This window comes from Tinamus guttatus, unplaced genomic scaffold (assembly GCF_059628265.1).
Source record: "Tinamus guttatus ecotype Peru unplaced genomic scaffold, ASM5962826v1 Tinamus_guttatus_pri_ptg000198l, whole genome shotgun sequence".
Lineage (NCBI taxonomy): Eukaryota > Metazoa > Chordata > Aves > Tinamiformes > Tinamidae > Tinamus > Tinamus guttatus.
Window position 1 is genome coordinate 5,271,138 of NW_028288732.1, and position 19,554 is coordinate 5,290,691.

At 38.0% G+C, this 19,554-nt stretch overlaps 1 protein-coding gene across 1 annotated transcript; it reads right to left on the reverse strand.

The window, feature by feature from the left end:
- Positions 1-719: 719 nt before the first annotated feature.
- On the reverse strand, positions 720-19,312 carry SERPINI1 (serpin family I member 1). Its single transcript, XM_010217188.2, has 8 exons — positions 18,944-19,312; positions 17,519-17,749; positions 14,731-14,925; positions 13,668-13,872; positions 8,667-8,764; positions 4,464-4,550; positions 3,182-3,271; positions 720-1,503 (listed from the first exon to the last, which is right to left on the reverse strand). Exons 1-8 carry the CDS (start codon positions 19,191-19,193, stop codon positions 1,427-1,429), a joined length of 1,233 nt encoding a protein of 410 aa, XP_010215490.1. The 5' UTR covers positions 19,194-19,312; the 3' UTR covers positions 720-1,426.
- Between the last annotated feature and the right edge of the window lie 242 nt (positions 19,313-19,554).

The window sequence follows — 19,554 nt, forward strand, 5'->3', positions numbered from 1 at the left end:
AGGGGCATAACCAGACCTGGCAGAGGACAGCAACCATCACTCCAAAGGTCTGACCTTCATAATTAGCACCAACTGTATATACACAAGCAAACAACACATTAAATTCTGGAAATTCTCCTTGCATTAATAAGTTTGTGAATATTAGCTATGCTGGCCTGCAGTGAATGTATTCGGAAAAACCCATAAGTAAAACTAAAACTCAGTACAAAACACATTTGTTCCCACAGAATTCAAAATACAAACCTCCTATGGACTGAGAAGAAACCCACGTATTTCCAACAAGACTCTATTGAGAACCTGTTTCAAAGAAGCCCCTTCCGCTTTTAGAGGAAGCTTCAATGGAAGCTCCTATTCCCTTCTAATGTCCAGTAACTCCTGCTCATTTTATATTTTACACAAACAGCAAAGAAATAATTATCTTTTTCTGGTGATAACTGGTACTTCTCTCTCCTGCAAATGGGAGAGAACTAATTTCTTTGCTACTATTTACTTACGCTGTGTCTCTCTCCTCTATCACTTTTATTCTCAATAAGCTGGGAACAAAAAGGATTATGTTCCATTAGATATTTATGAACTGAATGTATTTCAACTCTTGAAATTAAGATTTTTATTTTAAAAGAAAGGTCATTGTAAATCATTGATATGAGATATTGCAAGTTTGAGTTAGCAAAGTTAGCAAAGTATTCTGGGGGAGAGGAAATACATCCACATGAATGACGTGACCATTTCAATTAATTTATTTCAGCCATATATATAGCTATTCTACACTGACTAGTCTCAAATACTCATGCGATCAAATTTTATTGGCACCAACACTTATGGAAAGTGAATTGCAGGGTCACATGCAGAAGCATTCTTAAGAGCAACATTTTAGAATGACATGTGGGAGATTCACACAAAAACTCTACCACAGTTAATTTATAGAATAAAAATCCACTAGGCTTAATTTATTCCATTAACTTTGATGGAACACCACATCGCAGTCTGTTTACTACAAGAACAGGACAAAATTACATTTTCCAGATATAATTCTTCATCCAACTCTGTAAATCTTTAAGGTTTGCCATTTGCATTATTCAGAGCTGCACACATTCTGCTCCCGTCTCATTGATCAAGTCAGCCTTTGGACTGTAAAAAATTTAGAAATCATGGATTTGCAAGATTTTTTTGCATTACAATTCACTAAAAACAAGCAGCAGCTGTTGACATGTATACAATTTTATTTTAAGGACACAGCAATCACAATTACAGAAACAAAACATTATTTTAATACTGCAAACTTCTCCAGAAACTGACTTGCAATTTAAACCACAGTTAAACCTGAAAGGCTTTTAAACAGTATATTGGGGAAGAAACACAGCAAACCTTAAATATATTAACTTCAAACTTTATGTGCTTATTTCTTTTTTTTGGCAGCTGGTGGTAGCTAAAGCTCCTCAAAGTCATGGCCACTTCCATTCATTGCTTCAGGGTGCATCACCCTTCCCATGAATAAGATAGTACCTGTGGCAAGAGAGGAGGAGGGAGGGAAAGGGGATAAGTCAAAACCAAAAGAAAAGGTGGGGGCTTTAAGATGCTACATAACAATATTAAAGACTAGAAAGTATGATGAATAATTTGGGAATATATAATATGGGAATATAGGGATACGGCCGGGGTATGCATGCATCAGAGTGAGCACCAGATACAACACAGGCAAGAACAGGGAAGTCTTCTACATGCAAGTGCCTCTTAGCTTATTTTAAGCACTTGATTCAAGCCCACTAGAAATCAAAACCAAGATTTTCTTTCATTTCAGTAGCTCTGGTAAAAGCCCGTGGAAATACTCTGATTTCACAGCCTCTGCTGTGAAATCAGTGTCAGCCTCGAGGCTGGAGGCTTCCAGAGGTGTGCAAGCCTACCCCAAACAACCATCCTGAGCTGCTGGAAACATTCCCCACGCTAACCAAGAGCCACAGAAGCACCACACAAACACTGTTTGGTACATACGTGTTCACAGATGTGCTCCCTGTGGCAACATGTGCTCCATGGCAAGACACACTGCGCCCCTGAATTACTTAATCACCATTTACAGCTAACCTGAATAACCATGAGCACTGAGACTACTCTCATAAGGAAAAAACATGAATTTCCACACATCTTTCCAAAAGGTTTCTAACCTTAGCTTTCTAAATTAGCAGTGTGCTTTCTGGCTTTAGCTACAGCTGTTGGTATAAACACTATAGTTACTATAAATGCACAATACCTAGGAAACACTAAGAATTGCCCTAAGGCTACCAATATCCACTCTCTCCCAATTTAAAGCATCTTTTTTGAGCCAGGAGAATTGAGCAGGCGAAAGGACCAACTCCACCTGCATTTTTGCCCAACTACATCATTACAGCAGCAAAGCTGCTCAACTTCTGGTCCTTAGGGGCACCAGGCATGACAAACTGTAAGCACTTGTACAACATCCTGCACACAGGATAGAGCATGGGCATCGCTGCAGTCTAAATGGCTTAATAAACACTGATGCTTCTGAGGGGCAGCTCAAATGCAGCAAACCCCCTTGCAAACTGGGACTACTGATGCCTGCCTGTAGAGCAGATAAAACACACTGATCCATCAGGTAATCTCCTACATGGCTGTGTGGTGTTCTATTTGCCACCCAGGCACATCCATATCATTAGGAAAGATAAATTAAAAATATGAAACCAAAGAACTACTTAATCATTGCCCGCTTTGCTAGTGTGTGCTGTCCTTGCCCCCTGTCTGCCACAGAACACTTCAACAGCACAGAGTTATTCACAACTGTAATTTCTGCTCATAACAAATCATTCCACACTACAAACCTATTTTGCTGGTCTTACTACAGCCTAGCTCAGTGACTTTGCTTATTTAGGAGGTAACACTGTTCCTTTGAAAGAAAACAATTTATCAGCAAATTTCTCTTCCCCGGGATTTTTCATCAAAAAGAATTACAATTTTTCAGGAAGATGGGAGATTTGGATGTCTGTCCCGATGAAATGTAAAGAGGACATAGAAAGATTTGTTGGAAAAGATCAGTCTTAGTATCAGGCATTTCAAGCTAGATTAAGAAAAAATCACACAAGACCAATTAATTGATCAAAATGTGCAGTTTTCTTTTGCACAACACTGATGGGCAGTGAAAACAAATGGAGGAGTTTTTACAGAATCTCACCTGTTCTTCTGTTTCTGACCAAAAAGAAAAAAGGATGATCAGCTATAACCTGGGGATACAGCACTGCCATTCTACTAATAGCGATCATTCCTAAAAGGAAGAGAACAGAGGCAACTAGTTAGACATCACTGCGCCCTTTCCACATTCCCCTGCTCTTCATGAGAAATACTTGCAGCTCAGACAGACCCTGAGAACAAGAGGAACGTCCCAAGTAATTGCATGCTTATTTAGGCTTTCAGGATGATTAACAACAGTGCAGCACAATTTATTCCCAACATGAGCAGTTTACAAATTATCAGATGCAGAACCTTGAGCCTGCTCGCTTTAGAAAGTGCATTAAGTTAAATAGCACTGCTGACCTGTTACAAACAGTTCCAAGGCTGCATTTGATAGTCGGGAGTAAGCCTTAATAACTAGAGTAGACAATAGCTAAACAGGCTGATCTTGCAGCTTTTAGAGCCACTTGAGTCCTTAAATAACGAAGAGGTTGAGGGTAAAGCTAACCAGCAGTCAGGCAGAATTTGGCTCTTCATTATTTTTATTTGGAGATGCATGAATTTCTCCAGGCAGTTATTATTCCCAATGTGTCATTTTCTTTTACATTTTAACTGCACTGCCAACCAAAAAAACACTCTTGCATGCCTGTAATCTCTGCCCATACAAATGTTATATTCTAACAGTTACTGGTTTTCATGATGATGCAAACTGCTTTTCCTTTTGTTAAAGACTGGTACAAGTACTGGTTCTATTAGTAATCACCCAATAATCCCATTTGGCAATTAACTTATTTTCAGGAAGAAAATGTGGCAACTAAGTAACTAACCCTTTGGCTTTGCAGCATTAACACTGGAAAACTAATCTGCTATTTCCTCCCTCCCACCTTACCTCGTGTATGGGCTCATTAAGGGAATGCTACAACTCTCAGCTCCCTCCAGCCATTCTGGAGCCAAGGCTCAGTCACTGCATCTCAGTTGGCAGATCGAGACCCCAATTACCAGTACTTATATTCCACAAAAAGTGGAAAACACAGTTTGTGTTTGCCTGACACTTAAAAATTTAACAGAAGCTTCTCCACAGGATGCTCAAAATGCTTTGCAAAACATATCGTGTTCTGAAAATGTCAACGGTTTAGATTTCCAGAATTCTCTTCAGGAAAGCAGCACATTGGCTGTGCTTTCTCTTCATGCTACACACTACTCAGCTCTCCTGGCTTCGCACTAAGTCAGCTTTAAAATATTAATTAAGCAGACATTTGATTTAGTTCTGCTTTGCAGTCAGGTACCTGAGGCAACGGCAGCTTCTGATCCTTCCTCATTAACTTCTAGGAATGCTTTGTGAAAAGCCTTTCCAAGGTAAAGCTCTTTGTTATCTGGAGAGGAGAAGGAAACAATTCAAGTGGCTCAACAGTAAGAAGGAAATATTTAAAAACGCACCGACACAGAAACCCAAGATTATCATTCAACTTCGGAAGCAAATAGAGGCAGAATAAAAAGCTTTATGCACAAGAATGGCATGAAAATATTTCCTGCATGAAAGTAGGAGCACCATTTAGCTGGTTTATTTCTGTAGAGTTCTCCTATGCTGTTTAGTATTGTAATAGCATCGCTGCACCTACAGTGCCAGTGTACCAGATCCAGCATAAGTCAATTCTTGCACTGAAGAATTTTAAAATCAACAGTTTAGGGAAAAAGTTTGACACTACAGAGTAAATGCTTATTAATATGAAGAATTTTTATGTACTTCTGTATTAGTTGTAGTGTTGGTTTCTTGAGCAAAAAGAGCAAAAATACAACTAAGCAAGCAAACTCACACAAGCCAAGGGAAATAAGAATTTTGCAGCCCTTAAGGAGCGCAAAAAGAGTATTTTATCCTAAAATTCCAATAAATTTGTTTAGCAGTAGACAAAATGATACACCCTCATCCTCAACCATGCATTTCAATCACACTTTTCATTATGCAGTTTAAGCCTTCTTCTGTCACCTGATAATTACAGCCTTAACCCACATTTTATCCTGCATGTTTCTGCACAGCACAGTATTTTTGGTCAAAACCCTCAGCATTTAACAAGGCTGGTCTCCATCTGACAGGCACAGAAGGATGGTCTAGTTTATCTAACACAAACATTATGAACATTTACCACCAGCTCTCATGATCTGATAGTATGGTTAGTTGCAAATGTATTCAGAAGCTGAGTGTAAAAAACAATATATTAAGTCAACAAGAACATAAGAAATGCCATGAGACCACTGTGTCAAACCAGCCAAGCACACTGCTTTGGGCAGCGTTATTGCCACTTCAGCACAAGGCAAATCAGCCTTACGGGTGATAACACAAAACTTACCTACAAACAGAAAATCCTGTCACCCAGAATATGCCCTAAAGCCAGTTTATAATTCATAGAATACACAGAAGGGCTTTATTCAATGTAGTTTTCATTGCTCTGAAATATCAAATCTGTTATTTTTTTCATCCTAACATCATGTCCTCTAACAATACCCAAAGAGTTCTGCAGATGATTTTTCTCTGTACTTTCTATTTGGTCTCAATCTGCTGCCTTTCAGCTTCATTAGATATCTTGGGCCTTGGATGGTGAAATGAGCAACCTACATCCCAGTTTATTTTCCCTAGACTATTCACTTTATATTGTCACTATCACATCCCTCTCCATCATCTCTCCTTGAAGTGAATGAATCTCTTTTCATATGTAAAGATAATGTTATTACCTGGTGTTCAAGCATCCTCCTCCTTTTGTTCTATTTTGTGATTGTCAAGTCAGGACTGATGGCAATATTTCATACTCATGTGCAAACTCTTGTCATTATCATGTCTTTCCTTTACGCTTTTTACTGAGGATAAGGTAAGGCTTAGCTGAGCATCTGCTATCATGTCATTTTTCTCAATTAGCTTGTACAAATCTGAATTTTCATGGGAGGCAAAAGCACTTGATAGCTGTTATCCCAGAAAAGCCCCACAGAGATTTGTCATCAGAATTTAAGCCTTCTGCAAGACCCTAGCCTAGATACCCATTAATGTGTAGGAGTAATCTCAGGTTTACTTTTAATGCACATGACTTTGTTAGCATCACATTTCATTTGTCACTACACTCCATATGTTTGCAAACTCCCACTCAGAGAGCTGCCAACTGGTTGCTTGGCAAGTCATTTAAGAAAAGGGTGCAGGTTTATTGGCTTTTCTGGCTTAAGTTGTCCCAGAAAATTTTTACCTACCTCACTCAAGACTAAGAACTATTTACTGGAATGGTCCTCTTCCAATGACTTTGTATTGTGAAAGTCTGTCATTATGATTACTTAATTACTCATGGAAATGCAGGTCACCTTGAGATTAAAAACAGTTGCCATTTAAAGCATTATACAGCAGTAGGCAATACTATAATTATTTGACAGAAAAGAGGAGTTTTGGTCAAGAAGACAAACTTCCTCAAGGACAGATTGGAAGTGGTATCAAAATACTCAGCAGAAAGCTTACAGACTATGAACTCTAAAATCCCAAAAAGCTGTTTCAAGAGTCATTTCTTCTTAAGTTTCAAGTTTGATTATTTTGAATACCTGATAGGTTCAGAGATACCCACATCAAGCCTGCCAGAAGAAGCACTCCAGGCCAATAGGAGCCCTTTCAGCTTCCCCTCTCCACATTAACCAGCTACTCTCTTTCCACACAGTAGCTGCATTATTATTTCCTCTTTGGTTGCCCCCAATCCAGATATTCCAGAAGGTAAAACTAAGTCTTCTATTTCCATTTCCAGCAAAAGTATAAAAATCTGAACACTGAAGAATAAGCCGGCACTCCTGCAATTTGATTTATGCCCACTAAACCCCTGTAGAATTTCACTGAAGCCAACAATCTGTGCCTGGATCTGTTGAAGCTGCAGAAGGTTTTCCTTGACAATAGTTCAAAGGCAACAACAACAGGAAAGAAGAGAGTATTTTTAAATATTCTCAAAATTCAGACAGAATTCTCAAAAATCATCCTATATTTTCTTTTGCAATTAACATCTTAAACATAAATATTTCAAGAGTGCTTCCACCTGTGTTAGCTTTTTTTTTTAAAAAAAAAAAAAAAAAGTTTTGTGGCTTGTCTACCCTCTGAAAAATTTGACAATGAAAAGCATATAAAATCCTGGATTAATCCCCCCCTTACCTGACATACCATTCATATATTTTCTAAGCTAACTTTCATATTTGCCTTCACAGTGTTTCTTCCCTATCCCTCCCCATTTTACACTGAAAATTTTGAAATGGCAAATAATCTTCTGCATTTTAAGTAATGAAAAGATTGTCTATAGCACGACCACTCAGATTTTCATTAGATATAATCCTTCAAAAATATTTTATTATTCTGAAGTTATGAAAGACCTCTTCACCCCTGTCGGCTCATGCTCTTTAAATCAAAGGTGAGAATGTTACAGTGGAACACATTAGTTCTCTCTCCGCACTGCTCTACATTATTCTGTACACAAGTTAATCTTTAAATAGCAGAGGAGTTAATTCACTATATAACATGGTATTTTCATTTTGTGCGGTACAACTATAAAAACACCAAGCTTTAAACCAAACATTAATCACATGGATTGAAACCAGTCCCAATCTTTATGGATTTATGGAACCTCTTAATTTCAGAGTTGCTCACTGATGTTTAGGCCTCTATTTTATACAGAATGAAACACCAAATATTCCCTTTGTGGCTCATTTTCCCCTGTGTGCTTTTGGTTCGTCTGGACACTTTTCTTATTTAAATATTTTTCAGTACATAGACCTCAAGTTATTGTTAAACTTACTCTCCTTTTAGAGATAGAGAAATGGAAAGCATTTTTCTTCCAATTTTTTGTTTATTCAAACTTTTTGCATTATTTAGCTCGCATTTTTCCCACTGTTTCAGTGGAAAATACAATCACATTAAACCCACACTGGCACAAACCTCTCTCTAGAGAGCAACCTGGCACCTCAGCTGGGCTGCCACACTTTGAGTCTAAACAGGCTGCACTAAATACAGAGCTTGTGCAGCTTCTTACTCAAAAGGAAAGAAGTTTAAAAGCAAAGATGGCTCAATTACTCTTTAAAGAGATCAAACTAAAGTAAAATTTATTAAAAGCATAAATACCTCTCATTTCCATCTGAATTTCTAAATGCATTGGATATTTTGCCCTCTGAACACAATATATTAAAAAATTTTAAACAGACGCCAATTGGCCTTTATCACATTTTTTTTCATATGCTGCATCTATACAGAAGGTATTTGAGGAGTGACTAATTGTACAACAGTTTATTGCATTAAGGCTGTCAACAAACAGCCTCTGGAGACATAAGATGGGTCTAGAGACAACCCATTTGTGGTGTGAATCCCATTTGCTGTCAAGACACTCAGGCCACATGTTCTGCAATATGGACCTGCCTCTTGCATAATATTTAATTTCCTCTACAGTTCTCATAAGCTCCATTCCTAAAACGCTCAGTCAAAAGACTCTTACCAGACATTGCAGTAAGGTCAGCATTGCTGCTGAATAATTCCGTAATTCCAAGACCCTTCATGACATCTTTCAGATCAATTTCTTGTTCCACTGTGAACCTAGAGAACAGAACAGAAAACTGCTAAAAGCCAAGAACATAAGCAGTATTTGTTATTAGAAGATTAAAATGTCTAGATAATGACAATCGAAATACTGAGATAAATAACAAAGCATCAATATAGCACATTGACATTTCTAAAAAAATACTTGTAAGATAGTTTACTGTCACAGCTAGTTTTCCTAATGCAAAAGCAATCAAATAGATACTAATGGCATATATAATCCCTAACAATAAAATATTAGTACAGCAGTTATACTAGCTGATGGTAATGCTTACTTTTAAGAAAGGGTTAATATAAAAGCTGAATTAATTGTACACATACTAGAATGAAATATCAAGCAAATCAGAGCAAACACACACCTAAGGTAGCTGTTAGCAAAGAAAGTAGGAAACTATGGATATTCTACTTTTATTTAAACATTATAAGCAAAGAACAGAAGTTATGAATAATAATTAAGCAGTTCTGACTTAGCATCTAATTAGTTTGGTGGCAAAAAATCTCCATGTATTTTGACTGTTAGTAGAGAACGACAGAAATATAGTTACAAATGCACTTGTAACTAAAATCTGGCACAATTTCGCTTGCCAGCCCATGCTCAGTATCATGTTACTAAGCTGCAAAGGCTGCCCTGAGGGCAAAGTGTGGGGCAAAAACGTGTTCGGTTTACAGCAGCTTCTTCTAAAAGATTCTGCAAGTTCTGCCTGGTGTTAGCAGGGCAAACAAGACAGGTCCCTTCCACGCAGGCAGCCACAGAAACACCGAGCAGCAGTGACTAGTGACCCTGGCCAGAAAACAGAAGGCAGACCGACATGAAAAGCTAATTTGAAATATTTGTCTATTTAAGGATTCACTGTAAAATGACCAGACAAATTATAAAATGACTTCAAATATGCTGACAAGTCACCAGGTATAATATAATTATGGAAAGAATATAGCCCAGAATGTTTTGTTACATGGTTATTTGCAGTGTTTATTCACACAAAGAACCAGATTGTCAGATTAGTTCCCCACACACACACACTTTTAGGTGCATATGATGCTAAAAGTAGCACTAAGCATCTATTGCAATTCTTATCCTAAGCCGGGGAAATGCTGCAACTTGGGGATATTAGAAACCATGAAAGGAAGCTGAAAAATTTCTGGCACTGAAGAGAAGACGAAGCTATTTTTGCCACAGAGACGGAAAAGAAGTTGGAGGATTGGTCTGTTTAGTCCAAAGAGCATCTGTTCTTACTATACAGTTCTATACTGTTTCACTCATACACATGCATACAGACATATACGCTTCTACAGACTTCCTCAGGAAGCATAAAGACACTAATAAGGAATGACTCAGCCTACAAGCTGAAGCTAAAGTCAAGAAGTGAAGGTAAGAGCTGGCTTTATTTTCACAAGGGTTGTCTGGAGTATCTCGCTACTTCCCAAGCACGAAATGAGGTCCAGAAAGCTGAACACACACTGGCCTTGATTTCAGCTGTGTTTGGACCTCTCCCAAATAAACTGAAGGGGAGAATGAGACAGTTGGCATCTCAAACTGATTCTACTTTCTAACAAGCAGTTCCCCTGAGAGTTTAGCAGAAAAAGATGAGCTTCTCATTAAATTTTAAGGTTGTACAAGCATCAAATGATGCATTTGTCATAGACAAAGTCTTCTTTGATACATATCTGAAACTTAGAAATAAGTGTCATACAAAACCACAGCATCTTTCTTGTGACTTAGACTTGAGAGAAAAAAAAGCGTCATCTTTTACGATGCTGTGCAACCCTTCTGAGATGCTAAAATATTAAAGTCCCCAGAAGCTCTGGATCCATAGAATCAAGTATACTTCCTACTTCAGAAACAGAAGTCAACTGCAGGCTAGTGTGACTCATCCCCAAGGCTCTAATTTCACAAACTACCAGCACTTCCGAGTGAGAGCAAGAAAGTCCAGGTTCCCGAAGTGGTTCTAGCACATGACATTCTGCAGAACAAAAAGCAAGCAACCAACAGCTGCCTTTCCCAAAACCACAGGGCCAAACACTCCTGCTTGAAGGACAGGCCCTCAGGATCTCTGCCAGGATTTTAAGGCTCCAACATTTTAATTTTTAAGCGGGTTTTCCTGAGGTGCTAAGACCAACTTGCAGAATCCAATAGCCTAAGAGATTTACAGCTGCTATAAAGACCAAGGCCAGGCCATGATTCTTTCTACAGCAAGGTCCTTGTATTCAGGGTTAACTATGGGCAGCTAAATGTGCATTTTAGTCAAACTTTTTTTTTCCTCATTCATGATTCCCAATAACATTTATCCATGTATCTCAATAACAACCAGAACTGGCCTGTTCCTCACGAGGGGGACTCAAAAGCATATTTAAAAACATTTGCTTTTTTTGAAGAGAAGAGAAAAACAATTTCTACACCTAAAGCAACTTGTCTTTTTAGTACAGTCTGACACATTTTAAGATATTTCATTTTAGAAATTCAGGAACACTGGAACAATCCTTAAAAGGAACTGTGAAAACTAGCACTGTTATTAGGCAGCTTTTCCTGCTGTGCTCTTGAAATAAATTATGTTTGGGAGACAGCTTTGTAAATTAGATTCATGGTCTGTTTCACTTTTTACATAGAAGTGGATTAAAATGTTGATCACTTTAGTCTGGGATAAACTGGAAACAACGATTTCAAAATGAAAATGAGTAAGTATAATTTAACAATTCAGTACAAATCTCTTCTTAGCTATTTAGGGAAGTAATGCACAATTTCATTTGCGCACAGATAGCACAGAGAAATTGGAAAGTTGTGATTAACTCTGCTTTGGCTAGTCATTCATGCCCTATTACAAATGTAGAAGTTTAAAAAAAAACATTCCCTTTATAATTGGATAGCATCTTTCAGGGTATAAAAATTTAATTTTATTCCAATGCTGCTTTTAATTTCTCAGTGGACAGTGCCTGCAGGCCACATTTTATAATATATCTAGAGCATAAAATATTTATGAATAAAATATTTAGAGGACTGAAAAAATCCCACAGACTACCTCTGAATTCTAATGGAAATCCATCATCTTGGAAGCATGCAATTAATCCCTGGAACTTGATAAGGAAGTTAGCTGTATCCATGTATGGAATTTCAAACTCATACTAGGTATCATTTATAACCTGATAATACAGTAGATGATTTGTACCTCTTTTGCTTCTAACTTAAATGCACTAACACTTACCAAGTTCTTTGGGGTTCTTAAGTAAGAGCAACAGATATTAAGACCAGTCTGAAGGAGGTATTGGGCACAGAAGAAATAGACACAAAAACTAGCTCCTACAAACTCATGTCGCAGATCCTGACTTGAAGGAATCCTGGAGTCCCGATTTTGGTGAAAAAAAGCAAACAAAACCCAAGTCTACCTGTAAAACTAAAACTCAAGCTCAGTATCAAGAATATGCCATACAATGGTGTCCATGTATTTAATTTTATGGGTATGTACATACCCAAGCTACCTAAATTTAGAAGCTAGCCTGTTTGCACATGTGGGTAGATGTTATCTGGGAGAAATGCCTCTTGCATTTTAGCAGAAGGTTCACACCAAACCTCCTTCAGCCTAAAATTTCTATGGAAAAACAAAAATGAACAATAAAAAGAACACCACAGGATGGGAGTGGGCTCAGTTTGTACAGAATCTGCAGCACAGTTTTTCTCTTTCAGTACTTCTCCAAAGGAAAAGTTAGTTAAGAACTGATATTCCTTATTGCAACTATACGGGGCAGAGTAAAATAGGGATGTCAAACACTGCTGCTTCCTCATTGCTATGACTCCAAACATTACAACTTTAAGAAAAATGGGATTCAATCCCGATTTGGAATGATATGGCAATGCCCACAGCACCAGTTCATCCCAGTGTGATTTATCCCTGTTAAGCTTGGCTTATTGTGCTCACAGCTGCAGTTAGCTTCTTGAAAGTGATCCCTATATTGGAAGGGGAGTCAAACCACAAGGACTTGTGTCCTGCTCTTTAAATGTGAAATATAAGCTCAAATCCTCTCATCACCTGAAAAAACACAACAACAAAAAAGTAAAAAAGTTCCTTTAACAAGTAAAATGTTTCAACAATGGCATTTTTAGTGCCATGTACTGCTGCATTATGCCACAGAAAGTGTAAGTTGAATGAACTACTTTTAAGTGGTGCTGTATTGTTAGATAAACACTCCAGTAAAATTAGCACGAATCACTCAAAGGGTATCATGACCCAAATGTATATTTGAGACATTTAGCACCTTTATTGCTATGCCAGGTATAGGACCAGCACAAAGAAACATTTGGAGCCAGATGAAGTAGAATTCTGTGAAACATAATTCAATAAATATGCATGCCACTGAGCACATTCAGTTTATACATCCACAAATGAATGGACAGAAGTCTCACTCCCTTCTGATAGTCATATCCTGTTATTCTATTGTTCCCCTGAGGGGAAAAAAAGAGGAACTGGAACTGCATTTCAACATTCAAACATTTGTGTCTACATAGATGCATAACATTAGGACTTTTAAATTAGCAACAAGTAGAAATTTAATTAGTACTTAAATGAAACATTTCAGCTTCTGTTAATTCTCAGACTTGTAATATTTTTATGGCTCCTTTCTAAAGGGAATTTATTCATAATGAGCTCTGCAAAACAACGCAAACAATCAGAGTGAATATATTCCTCCTTTCTGAGGCTTGCAGCTGAAAGACAAACACAGCATTCCTCTCTTGCTCAGTAACTACCGTAGCACAGCTCATGCCTCCTGGGCTTTCTTCTCCAAGCAACTTCCATTTGGTTGCTGCATAACCACAGATCTGATCAAGCTGTTCAAGTTTTATCCACTCTGCTACTCCAATCTTTTGGAATGCAATCTTTCCTCTTCTTTTGACTTGGAAACATGAACTCACCTTGGTAAATAGACTTCCACTTTTTGTTTTTTCACAGAGTTAGCCCATTCTTCAATCAACGAGGCTTTGACCAGTGGCTCCAGTGAGAGCAGTGGAACCTCCTGCCTGGAAAGAACGATCATCATGCCCATCTCATCCCCTTCATAGGGTATTTCCAGAACTTGGTAGATGCCACCAGCTTCATTGGAGCCATCACTGAACTCCCCTGCAAAAGAGGAAAAAAAACCTATCAATTATTTTCTTTTGTCTTCCTTAGATACGGGAAAAATAGCTAATGCTATACAATATTTGCTAGACACTGGAGCCTAAAGTGACCCTCTTTATCCTACTCAGTAGGAATCAATATTGTTTTCTTCTCATAGGCTCTGAGCCTTAACCTCTGTTTTCCTATAGCAGGGAAGCTTATGCAATCACACAGACTGGAGGCCATCAGATCTCTGAATCTATTAGCTAATTTCCATCAAGTTAGACAGGAGCCTCAAAGGTATTAAAATTCCCAAGAGTTTCATGGAAATGAGCAGCATGGGAGAGAGTTTCATGCATGGGAGAGACAGTTTACCAAAGGTAAGATTGAGGTAAATGGCAGACACAGTAGGTCCTATATTTGAGGTTCATTCTCAACTTAAAGAAAACAAGCATCTGTAATTGTGCTTTTCATAGAAGCACTTTTACTCTTCCCATGTTTTTATAAAAAACAAACAGGGACAGGGATATTTACAAACAATACTCATTATATAGCAAAGCATAAGAAAATGTTAGCCAGAACCAGGAACACCTCTAGAAATGCAGACGTTGGAAACAACAGTCAAATGTTCTAAAATTCACCATGTGGCAAACATACATCTAAAAAAATAAGAGGTCATTTTGAATTATAAAAAGTCACTATTCATAATTTTACACAGGCAAACACATTATGAAAATACATCAGAATCCCTTCATCGGGCAGTCGCACACCACACAGAATTACAGGTGGAATAATATTCCACAACACAAATGAGTATTATTGCCACAATGCTATTAGGGAAAGTATTACTGGCTTTAAATTGCTAAAGCTCCTACGCACCATAGTAGAACTCTCCTTGCTGGTACATCATTGGAATTTGCACTTCACTTTCATCATCTTTAGTGAAAGAAAAAGTTCTTGTGTTTTCAGGTCTGAACTGTGATTTCCAGTTACCCTTAAAGTAGATTGCATTGATTAAAGCCAAATGAGTTAAGGCTCCAAAATCGCTTGACGACACAAAATCTTTGATCATATCTGGGGGGTGGAAAAAAAAAAAAAAAAATTACTGTCAGTCAGCACATCCAACTAACAAAATCAAAACCCAAGACGGCTTGAAAGAATGCAAGAAAATAAAAAGCTGTTTGAATTTCCAATTCAAATGTTCCTTTAAATCCCAAATTAAACTGCCAGTGTTTTGCAAACCTAAATCAGAGTGTAGGCACATAAATCTTTCCATCGAGCATATGTCAATCAACTGTTTCTTGATCACTGCTTGAACATGCACCACAAGGAAACCTCCAGTGTGGTTTAGTTTTATCCTCTAGAGGTCAAAACTCCTACAAGTTTGGTTCCAAACCAAAGCAGCACTTTGGGTGTTTAAAGCGTGTAAACAAATCCTTTTGAATTTAAACAGCACCTGGGCCATTTAGAAGTGTTGATTTTTTTTTTAACACAACCAAGCATCTCTGACTCCAAAGAAGGGACTAATTGAACCATGCAAGTTCACAGCATTTGTTCCCCTGGCAGTTGGTCTGGGAAAACAAGAGAAGATATTTCACATTTGCTCTCTTCACTGGAGTTTTGTCAGCTGAGCACAGCACCTGCTTTGCTCCTACTCCCAAATAAATAATTTATAGCAGGATATATTCTACATTACCTGCCTTAGCTCACCTTAAACAGCTTTTCAGCAAAATAATTTTGACTTTGTTAAATTTGATACACTGCCCAGATTTGCCACTATTCTTGAAGAATTACAGCCTCTTTCAGGTGGCTTGCCTTTTTGCTCACTTCTATTTTTAACTGACACTGCAGTGCAAGGTGCCAAAATAAATAAATTCCTCACTCTGATTATTACTTCTTAATCCATGGTTTAAAATACAAATTAATTCTGCTTCCTGGGGCTGCACATGACATCTGCCAGCTGGTGCAAAGTGTGTGTCATAGGGCAGTATTTGTTTTGAGCATGACTATATTGATGCTTCGCTTCATCTGGAAGGATATTCTTGGAAATTCAACAGCACCCATGCTTGCATACTCACTTCCTTTAGTTGGGGAAGAAAATAAAATGGAAAAAAACAGGGTAGGATACACTTCCACTTTTCTCTTTTCATTTAAAGCATCATATTCCCTCACACCTCAGCCATATCTTGTTAACAAACATACTTTAAGAATTTTCCTGGCTAGAGACCTTGGACAGTGATGTTTTCTACTCGGAGTCTCCCATCATGATTAACACTGGCACTAGCTGCCTGCCTGTCTCGTATCCCCTTCCTCAAGGGACAAGCAGCCTCCTATCAGCAGAGCTGGCAGGCAGGACAGAAGTACTTCAAGTGCCAAGAAACTGGGCTGGGGGTAGTTGCTATCACAGATGCCTCTGCTGGCTCTACAGTCCCTGCCAGGGTGATGCTTATGAGGCTGGTCAGCACATGCAGCAGGTATCAAGCTGCAGATCCCAACTCACTGTTCCTTTTAAAAAGGAATTGTTCCTTTTAAAAAGAAACAGTATTTTAAGTTTCCCTCAGACACGCACTATGTTTCTCTTGTGAAAACACTGTGCAATTTGCTGCATGACTTGCATTCTCTCTATTTCTGTAGCCTGAGATAAAGGGCAAAATTTATTATGGTTATAATAGTTCCAATTTCCTTGCAAAAACAAGATGATTTTAAAAACTGTATAAAAGCATTACATGAGCTGCTTTTTATTTCAGTGCTGGAAATTTCCACGAAGCATTAGGGCTTCTTAAATGTTCAGACAATATGGTGATATGTCAGTTCCTTAAGGGAGACCCTGATCTTACCTTTAGATCAATGGCAGCACAAGTATTGCTAGAACTGATCCTGTTTTTGAATTACACTTAAAATATCAACCTTCAAGTGTGCCAGGTGATTAAAAATAAGGTTATGATTTAAACCCTACATGGGACAGGAGCTTCACTCCCATGCCTTGACTCTACATGTCACACCACCACATGCTTGTGATTCCACATATGAAGCAAACACTATGCCCCAGCAGATCTGAGTAAATGCCCTTACATAAGCAGCTCTGCACTTGCTCTTGTTCCTGAAATCATGTATTCTCCCTACATGCTATCTGACATTTGAGTTGTTTCCTCATGTTGGAAGGGATTGACAGTGATTTTGGGGCCTTTTTTTATTCCTTAGTATTTAATTTCTTAGTACCTTGTACCTATGGCTATCAGAGAGATCTAGGGATCCTCTACATACCTATAGCACAGGCCAATAATCTCTTCACATAAGTACTGTTAAATGCAGAAAAAAATCTATTTATTTCTAATGAATACCTAGATCAGTATCAGAATACTGTTAAAATATCATTCAACCTCAGCAGATGTTACAGTTACTTCAAGATAGCAACAGAGGAAGATGCATTCTGACAGATACCTGGGGATAAGTAACAGTAAATACCACCTAAAGACAGATCATCTCTGCTGTACAGGAAAAAAAGTTCCACAAAGAACTGGCATTAGAATTCTTCTTAGGGGAGGAGACACCTTAGTCTTAATGTGAAGAGATAACAGACAAGGCAACAATTCTACCAAATTATCCAACTTTTAAAGCGCAAAGAACACTTACTGCACAAGTACATAGAAGAATCATGTAGACTTACTGTTTGTATGATTCTCCACCCACTTATTGATGTGGGTGGCTACAGCCACACTTTGACTGAAATCTATGTTCTCTACTTCAGCCTTAAAGTATTTTTTCAGCAATTGCACAAATTTGTCACTGACATGAAATCCATTCTGCACATAGAGAGAGTTGGCAATATTCAGAACGTAGTGACTTTCTTCAGCAGTTGCCCTATCGGAGAGGTCCTTCAAGAACGTAAATTCCTCGCCTGTGTAAAGAAAGAAGATTCAGGAAGGCATTTCAGCAAATAAATTCTCCTTCAGAAATTTACAAAGCCATCTATGGTGTGGGAGAAGGGCAGATGTCCATCTCAAACACTTGTTTTACATTTGACCTCTTTTTTTTTAAAAAAAAATCCAAAGACCGAGGCATATAGCCTTATTGACTGGAAAGGCAATCCAGTCAAGGCAAAACAGTCTTATTTTCCTACTCCCTACAATAAGCATAATTATCAAGCCATTTGGACGCCGTCACATACAGAGCTGCCAACACTATTCCATTCAGAAGAGCAATTTAAAAAGAATTATTCTTACAAGTGACACTTATGCGTTATCATCACAAATGCTTAATGGAATGTTTGTTACATCCAAAGATCCCATTGTTTAGGGCCCTGGCAAAGCACAATGAGTTTCAAGTTTTGAAGCTGAAGATCTCAGGAGGGCAGAATCATTTGGCTGTGTTAATGAGGAATTCTGGCAGTGACAGCATCACAAGAAAAGCTCTGGAAACCTAAACTGCTCCTAAAGTGCAAAGGTGATGAGACTCATGAAGTACTCATCTTTAAGACAGAAAGCTTGACTGCTGCTTGGTCCACCTGAAGCTGAAATTTCTGGGTAAACTTTAAAAAAGTAACTTAAAATCTGAGTAAAGCTATATATTCCAAGCCAAAAAAATCACTCAAGTACTTTCACAAGGAATGACAAAATTATATGAAGTATCTTCGAAAAAAAATGCTAGAGATACATAACAACATTTCCAATTAAATTACTAAGATGTTTTCTATGTTCTTCTATGTAATATTGCTTTCATTTTCAAGTTTCTTTATAGGCCATAATAAATAGTACTACCAAAAGTAACCTATTGATTCTTGGGCAAATGACATGCTTATTTTACATGAGAGCGCCAAATTGACAGATAATTAGTTAGCAGTTAATTAACCAACAGTTAATTTTAACCCTGGAAGTGCAAGTGCCCAGCCAGGGTTGTATGTCAGCATTTCGGACTACGTGGCATCCATGAGATGTGCCTCAGCACACTCAGGTCAAGCAGGATTGCAAGGAGCCAATTCCTTAATAACCCATACACAACACTGGGTCACTTCCAGGTTGTTCAGGCATTGGTATCAGTTGCTTTTAGCTTAAAAATATCTACAGTCATCTAAAACATGATTAAAAGGCCTTACCATTTTTTAGGCTGTCAAAACCCAACGCATGTCGAATTTCTTTCAAGGTGGTTCCATGGGCTCCAAGCTCTACCATCCCCATGGCTATTACAATGCCCAAAGGAGAGAAAAGAATGTTCTCATCTTCTCTCGTAGCTCGCAGCTGGTTGTAAACATTGACAGAAAGCTCCGCAATGGTTTCATCAGGAGAGTTTGTGCTGAAGGCCTTACTTTGCAAAACAAGCAAAGACAACAGTCCAAGGAAATACATGTCTTGAGATTTTAAGACCTGCAAGATACAATTTAGAAAAAATAAGCCAGGCTTGTTTAAGAAATAAGAATCAGTTCAAGAAAAAAGAAAGAAGAGCAAAACGCATAGCCATATGAGGGCAAAAATTCAGTTATGGAGTTCAGTTCCTTTATTTGGAGGAGACATTGAAAAATGTACATCAAGCTGAAGCAATGAACTATTTTCAAAAAAGCACCCTATCTCATTGTGTGACTTCATCCTTTTTAGAGGTACCTACGATAGATTAGCAAAATGTAAATTTGACAGAAAAGATCTTAAAGGGTATAGTGTCTCTTTTGATAACCATGTTTCAAGAATTAGTATTGGCTTCTGCACTTCTTCA